Source organism: Mus caroli, chromosome 17 (genome assembly GCF_900094665.2).
Source record: "Mus caroli chromosome 17, CAROLI_EIJ_v1.1, whole genome shotgun sequence".
Taxonomy (NCBI): domain Eukaryota; kingdom Metazoa; phylum Chordata; class Mammalia; order Rodentia; family Muridae; genus Mus; species Mus caroli.
The window spans coordinates 16,021,775-16,030,435 of NC_034586.1; the positions used below are offsets into that span (position 1 = coordinate 16,021,775).

Sequence of the window (8,661 nt, forward strand, 5' to 3'; positions counted from 1 at the left end):
AGGAAGGAAGGAAGGAAGGAAGGAAGGAAGGAAGGAAGGAAGGAAGGAAGGAAGGAAGGAAGGAAGGAAGGAAGGAAGGAAGGAAGGAAAGAAGAAAATAAATAGCTGGGCAAACTCCAAACTTTGCTTCCCCATATTTGATGTTAAAATACTCTTTAGATCTCTAATTTCTTTCATCTTTTGTGACTGTAAAACACTTCTTTTTCTTGGATTTATTCCATTTCCTGATAGCAGTGCTTTTTGGTTGGTATCCCTGAGCTCAGGCATTTTCTACATCATTTGATCTTAATGGCAAGCCAGGGTTCTCCTTTAGAGCTTCACATAATGACTCCTCTAGGATACAAAGACATCCCCTTTAAATTGTTGGCCTTATCTTTCCTTCTTTCCAGAGAAAATTTCAATAACACCTTTCTTCTATCATTGACTCTTAATGCCAGAACCTCATGACTACAGCTGCCAAGTTCTCTTGCTTGTTAGAGCTGGAACATGCTCCCTCCACCTAATAAAATTAATTTTTTGCCAGCTTTCTCATCTTGTTAATTCCTTTACTTTCTATTTTTGAATGTCCTAAACCACAGTCAGTTCAATCTCACATCAAACTCAGAAATGTACCAACTGGAATTACAGCTGTGGTCCAATACACACAGGACTAAGTATATCTTGAACTCTGTTTTACTTATCTGGGTGAAATCTTTGCCTAATGTCTCCACTGCCTCCATTCCAATTACCATCAAGCTTTCAGTTAGTCTCTATATTTAAAACATTATCTAGCACCATTCTAACTCTTATTCCTTTTTGGCCCCAATCTCTGTACTTTGTACATTCTGTACAGTAATGTACAATCTGTAATCTTCCTCCCTCATATTCTTTCTTTTCATTATAGAACTTCATAACAGTAGACAGTAATAACCACACAACGAAGCCAAAATAAGAGTGTTGAGATTACTTCTGTCAAATGATTTAATCTATATATTTTCACTTTAGCTTCAGTGAAACTTTTTGACTAGGCCAAAAAGCAACTATAGTATTTGCTCAAATATAACAAGCATAATCTCTAAAAATCATACTAATGTTCATCTACTCTCATAACATTTTAGCCAGGAACACAGAGTACAGCTGACTCCCAGTAACACCTTTTCCAAGTTCCTCTTAGAATGGCTCATTAAGCACCACTTAATGAATTTTACTGATTTCCTCAAACAAATTCACACTCATTATTTCTGCAAACAGTAAACCTTGCCTATCACAACAAAACACCAGCAACTGGTTTAAATTTCTGTGTTCGTTGGGATTTAGTGTTGTGAGGAGATACAAAGTCCTTTTCAACTCATATAATAGAAAACATTTAATTGGGACTAGCTTATAGATCATAGGTTTTATCCATTTTATCATGTTGAGAAGCATGGCAATGAGCAAGCAGGCCAGGTCTTAGAGACAGAGATGAACGTACTAAATTTTCTTCTTCAGGAAACAGAAGTGAAGACCCTGAACAGACATAAGCTTCTTAGACTTCTAAACCACTCCTAACAGCAAGGTCACACATGCTTAAGAATGACAACGTACCCTAAATGTGCTGCTCAGTATGTCACAAGCATAGAAACATATGAATCTATAAGGGCTACTTTTACTCGTAGAATAACATTATTGAAACTTGATAACTGCTGCAAGAAGAATCAGAATTCCTTAATAATCTGATGTCTCATAGTCAAATTAGATTCTGGAATGGCTTCACAATCACGTGGGTTAGTAAGAGTGGAATGATTGGGGAGGAAAGTATTAAAATTAAAATTGGGTTGGTAGAGAGATACTGACAGAAATGGTTGATATTAAAGTAGATTGGAACTTTGGAGAATATAACCAAAACACTTAATTGCTTATATGTGTAAATATATTGAATAAGATTTGTAAGGAAAAATTGTGGTGTGGAAGAGAACTGGTTCAGCAATATATAATACTCTTTTTCCACAGAATCCTAGTATTCTTCCCAGAACTCATATTAGCATAAAACCATGCAAAATTCCAAATATATATGATCAAATACTAATTTGCACAAACACACACACATAAATAAAAAGAAATACAGTCATCTTATTAATGTTAATATGATGTGGATTAATAAAGCTTCTGAAATATAAAATGCATGATTAAGAACCTGGCAGCTGTGGTGTATGATTTCTGCTTATGATACCTAATTGTGCTTATCATTGAGACGTTATATAATGCTCTTATGAAATGCATGCACTATTTTAAAATTAACTTAACTTTACATTAAATAGCTTAAGAAAGTTATTTGATGTTAAAAAGAAATTAGTGGATATTATTTTTAAAGAAAAGAGACAAATAATGAGTAAATACAATAATATTATTCACTGGAAGAGAACTGATAAGTAGACTATTTAATTTTGCAAAATAGAAAAAAATAACATTTTATGATTGATAACTACTATATATTCAAATAAATACATATATATTTAATGATATAAATGATTTTTGACAATTCCATACAAATAAGTAACAAACACTTTTATGAATTGCATAAAAAGACAGCAGAGAAACTCAATATCTCCAATTACAGAACAATGATAAGAAGAAAGGTTAATAGAACAGATTTGATCATTCTCTATTGTATACCTGATTTTGATAGAGCATGAAATATAATAAATATATTTTGAAAATGACAACTATTTTTAATCTTTCTTATTTGACATTATGACTTAAATGTTTCATTTCCCGTCTTTTTTGCTCTATGTAAAACCTTATCACTCTCCTTTCCCATTCTTAATTCATGGACTCTTCAATTATTAATAGCCAAGAATGGCATAAAATTATATACATGCAAACACACACACACACACACAACTATATACACATACTCACACTCTAACTCGAGTATGCTTTGAAGACCACCCAAACTGTTATATTCTTCCAAAGAAACGGATACACAAAATGGTTATCCACCACCGAATGAAATACTATATACAAGTAAAATTAAAGTTGCTCAATAGGATTTTATAGAATAAAGAGAATTTCCTTAGCGATTATTAAAAATATGCCAAGAGATATTAAGCTTCCAAGTTGAATACCTGCCTACAGGAAAACTAAGTTGAGAATGTTTGTATGTTAATCGGGCTAAGAGCAATGATACAGCCATATGATAGAAAACTTAGACTTAAATAAAATAGAGCCACTCTCAGCATCATAAAAAAAAATCCAAAAACAAGATTAAAAAAAAATAATAACAACCCCCAAACAAAACAAAACAAAACAAAACAAAACAAAACAAAACAAAACAAAACAAAACAAAAACCTCTTCGGTTCTGGAAAGCATCCAAAGAAAGAACCACCTAAAAGGAAAGTGAAGTTAGTATTAAGGATGATGGTCACACCCAAGAAACACAAAGCAATGTTATGAACTAAAATATACTCTGATTATTTTTTAACATTTCTTTTTTTTTATTAGATATCTTCTTTATTTACATTTCAAATGTTATCCCCTTTCCTACTTTCCCCTCCCCCAAATCCCCTATCCGCTCCCCTTGCTCCTAAACCCACCCACTCCTGCTTCATGGCCCTGGCATTCCCCTATACTGGATCATAGAACCTTTACAGGATCAAGAGCCTCTCCTCCCATTGATGACTGACTAAGCCATCCTCTGCTACATATGCAGCTAGACCCATGAGTCTCACCAAGTGATTTCTTTGATTGGTGGTTTAGTCCCAAAGAGCTCTGGGGGTACTGGTTAGCTCATTTTGTTGTTCCTCAAAGAGTTTGAAGCTTGTATCTCAGAGATTGGATCACAGTTCATTATGATTACTATATGCAAAGTACCTGACCTGTTTTTAGGTGTTACTCATATTACTGTGTTTGGGCCATGTGAAAATGTTTAGAAAGTGGAAATCTCGTTCAATAATAAAATCTAAGATTGTGTGTACTCAAAAAAATAATTCTAATCAATCAGAATTGGCATTTCAAGAAGTATGATAGTCACAACAAAATAGGAGACAAAGCAGTTATGAATTTTTTTCAACATAAAAATATTTGAACATCTTAGAAAATTAAATTCTCTATTTACTTATGCAATTGTAATAAAACAAAGTGAAGCAGTATACTATTTAATTTTATATTATTTGAGCATGTGACTAATTTTATAGAAAATCAGTCTATACATGTCTGAAATATTAATGTGAATATTTTAGTTGGATGCACATATTTATATGTGATGAATGGTGAACTAATATTTACCCTGCTGAAACACAAGAGACATTGGTACTTACCCAAGTGAAACTTTGCCAAACACCCTTAATCCAGAAAGTTTGCTGTATATTTTATGAGCTGATTGTGTTGTTATTTCTTGTTTTCCTCTAAAAAAATATTACATCTTATTTACAAAGCACACTGATAAAAAGCTAGCAAACAAGACCCAGGTGCCAATAAAAAGCATAAGCTGAGAATGAATGAAGGCAAGTGGAAGCAACAGGGAAATCACCAAGGAAAGGATTTTCTAGTTAACATAAAAAAGGTAGGACATGAAGGAATTTTGTGAACACTCATGATCCAGGCTTTCTCCATGTACTGAAAAACCATACTGCTGAAATTTAAAGAAAGAGGAATATCAATGTCAAGGCCAATCCAGAATCAAAATATAGTTAATAGACCACATTCACTGAAAATGTACATAATATAAACATAAAGACTATGGGGTTTCATTATCTACAAGAGAAATCTAGAAAATTTGCAATGTAATATTTTATAAGTTCTTCATTTTTCAAACAAATGTAGTACTCATTTGGATTAGTGTATATATGTTTATAATTAAATATTTCTGCATTTCAAAATGATAATTTTTGTTTGTTATTAGGGATTAAATATTGGAAACTTCTAGCTATAGTGTAATTTCCTATACTTTGAGTAATGAACATAAAATATGAATAAAATATATCATAAAGTAAAATAATTTAAAATAACTTTTCAGATAATTTTTTATTTATTAGGAAAAATTGTTGATGATGGTATATAACTACTATCTAAATTGACAAGGAATAAGTTCTTGTGATATGTCAAACTTATAAAGACAAAACAAAAGAAATACATGTATGGTTGATAAAAAACACTTGGATGTCAGAGACCATACCACAAGAAAGCAAGCCCTTCACAATCTCCCATCCTGACAAGCCAAATGGTCTCGTGCTAGGAGCCTGTCATCACTCCCTTCTCCCTGTTCCCTTCCTGGCACCAGAGGCTGTAAAAGCTGAATTATAGTCCCCTCTTCCGTATCTCTTCCTGACTCCTATGACATCCAAGAACATGAGTTATGCACTGAGCCTGGCCTGACACCCAAGGCCTAACACCCAAGGCTGTTAAAGAGGATCTAAGTTCCGGACATAAGACGCAGAGTGCGTGCGGGCCGACTGGAGCAGGACTTCAGCCCTCATGTCAGCAGATGCCTACTTCTTTGTTCTTTGTTAATTCCCCCTTGACCCCTCCCTATTCCCCTCAATGTATGCTTCAAAACCCGGCATCTTAGCCTAATAAAAGGAGACCTTGATAGGAGAGATCTACTTGGTCACCGGCTCTTCTTTCTCTCCCATCCAATTTTCTCCAAGGTTTGTGGTCCCCTTCACACCCACGAATAACTGAGTCCCGCGGGATGGGATACTTGGATATATAAGTTTATAACCATAATTTAGTTGATGTGAGGGGAAAATAATTTACTATACAAAAGCATAGAGGAAATTTTCAGTTGGATTTGGAAACAGAAAGATCAATGAAAGGACGGAAAATATTGCCTAAAAATGGCTTGGGCACTGTAGGATCCTGATACTGACTTAGAGGGTCTGAGTTTGATCTCAATATACTCACTGTAGGATAAAACAATTTGTCCTCACAATTTTTCTTTCATCTGAAAATGTGAGTTACATCAAAAGTATGTGCACACACACACAAATATTATATATGATAGTAAACTTGAAAAGACTATACTATTAATGCAACAGACAAAAGAGCCACTTTCCCCTTTAAATTATTCTATATTCAATAGGAACTCTATACAATATTCACTTTTTATATTTCCTATATGGTAGATAAAAATGAAAGAACCTCTTAGAAAATGTGATCTTTAAAAAGTTAATATACCAGAATACAATGACAGTACACTTATTTTTTGCAAATGTGATAGTAACAAGGAAAACATTTTTGCTGGCAAACATAAAAATTAAGAATTGGATTTCTGAGTTCGAGGCCAGCCTGGTCTACAAAGTGAGTTCCAGGACAGCCAGAGCTATACAGAGAAACCCTCTCTCGAAAAAACCAAAAAAAAAAAAAAAATTAAGAATTGCAGAGAGAGAAATCATCCTTTAAAATACATAAAATATTTCCAAACAGATAAGTAAAGAATTAAGTGAGAAAGATAAAAGAACATTCTCTGCTTTGCAGTATATATGACTATTTGTGGTCAATGCTACATGAAAAACTACACTTAGTGAATGAATTTTATAAGATAATATTGTTAATTTTTATAATAAATGTCAACACATTTATGTCATGAATATAATTTTCCTGACATAATGGTAAGTTAAATATTTGTGATAGGAAAAATACTTTTATTTATAATGAACATGCCAGACAATAATTCTCACAGAACAAAAACTATTGTCTTTGCAGTGAAGGGCTTGATAGTGCATAATATACTGGAAGCACATTTCAATGAATATTGGTGCCTGAATTGCTGAAGAGTAAAGGACACAGGAAAAGTGAAGTTGCAAGGAACATTAACTATGATAAATAGAAGAGACTCCAAAACATCCAAACGAAAAAAAAAACAAAAAAAAAAAAAAAACATCCAAACGTTCCCTATCTGCTAAGCATTTAAAAAATGTTGCAATTTTATTTGATACAAATGTGATTCTCTAAAATAAATAGTCTGATCATGAATTATTTTATCTAAAAGTCAAATTTTCCATAGCCATGTTTGCTATAATTTAATTATCTAAATAAATCCCTTAGGGTAACATAATTTTCAATATACATTCACAAGTAAACCTACTTTCTTGTCCACTATACTTGATGTAATTTTTAATATCACACTATGATTTAACACATTGTATTGTCATACTGAGCATATTCTACCTCCACAACTGTATTTGTTTTGGTTATTTTTCACTTGTTAACTCCCAACAGGTTTCCTTATGTCTTTAAAGGAATTTCTAAGTGTTAATATTCTATTTTAGTGTCTTATTTTCTGGATAAGTAAAGATATAAATGGTTTTCATGGGAATGTAAAGTCTGATTGGGATAAATAAATCTTATTGCCTTTATGAGAAAACATTCAGGAATATTTCTCTCTAATTCATAAAGACCTGTCTGATACTATCCATCCAACTGAAATATTTCATACAGGCTAAGAAACAGCAAAAAGATGACTCCCTCATAGTCATAATATCTTAGTAATTACAGCCATGAAAATGAAAACATTTCAAACTTGTAAAGTAAGTAGGTAAACACTGGAAAGCAAAGAATAAAAGTGAAATCAGCAAGTAAACACATAATGAGACATGAGATAGATGAAATATCTGTGCACTACAAAAGTATCCACAAATTCCAGTTGTGACACAGTAAGTTAGGAATCAGTAGCACATACCAAAACACAGTCTCTTCAATCAAGCAGCACAAAATACACACAGGGCATACTGTGTTTATTGAAATCATCAGAAGAACAAGCTCAGAATACAAGCAACAAGGTCAGGCTGAGATTAAGTTACTTCTCCTTGAGACCATAATATTGAAAACTATTCTGATATTCTGGCATAACGGCAACTGTAAAGAAGAGGTATGCTTTATTAACCAAATGAGGAAATTAAAATGAATAAACTCAAAGTTATCATTTCATTCTCCCTGAGAGAGGAAAAAAAAGAAAATGATAATGAATTTAAAGAACAGATATTAGAATATCTAAAAGAGGAGTTGCTAACAATAAAAGAAAATTAAAGTATTAGCACATTTTAATGACCACATTCAAAAAGTTATAAGAATTCTAAACATAAAAAAGAATAATTGTACTTACTGCAAATAATTGTCCATATATTGGTATGGAAGAAATGGATGTGGAATTTTGTATTCAGTGTAGTAAGTATGAATAGGAAAAAATGCACCAATCATCACATCTCCATCATGGTGAAAATCTTCAGGGGTTTTGTAAAAGCACAGATTGATATTCATAGTTATAAAGGCAGAGACAAGTTTGGGAATCTGTAAGAACCAGAAAATAAAAATCCAGTAGAACATCTTATTGATAAGTTGATTTGCTTGATGCACATCACACGGTATCTAATATATATATGCTAAGGGCATGTTTTTATGACCAAGGTTGTTTTTGACTTTGTTAATGTGTGAAACTGTCACACTAATCATTTCAAAATTTTTCTGTTCCTTACTTGCCTTCTATTGGGAATTTTTAACCAATTTCTCTTGAGCTATACAGCTGAGGCCTGTATTCATATGAAAATCAACCTCGGATATAAGTTTGTGCCTTTACTAGTCAAAGGCAATGTGATTTCAGCCAATGATACAAATAGCCAAAGATAAGAGTTGACCTCCTCTTGGGATGAATTGCCTAAAATTATGAAGCAAGGAAGTTTTTATATGAAAACAATTAGGGCTATTCC

The 8,661-nt window shown here is 32.7% G+C and overlaps 1 protein-coding gene across 1 annotated transcript in view; it reads right to left on the reverse strand.

The window, feature by feature from the left end:
* LOC110283778 (vomeronasal type-2 receptor 116-like) overlaps positions 1-8,281 on the reverse strand; it is a 25,881-nt gene extending 17,600 nt beyond the window's left edge. The window contains exon 1 of the mRNA XM_021149261.1: positions 8,061-8,281. Within this exon, the coding sequence (XP_021004920.1) occupies positions 8,061-8,281 (221 nt within the window). The remainder of the gene's footprint in view (positions 1-8,060) is intronic.
* Between the last annotated feature and the right edge of the window lie 380 nt (positions 8,282-8,661).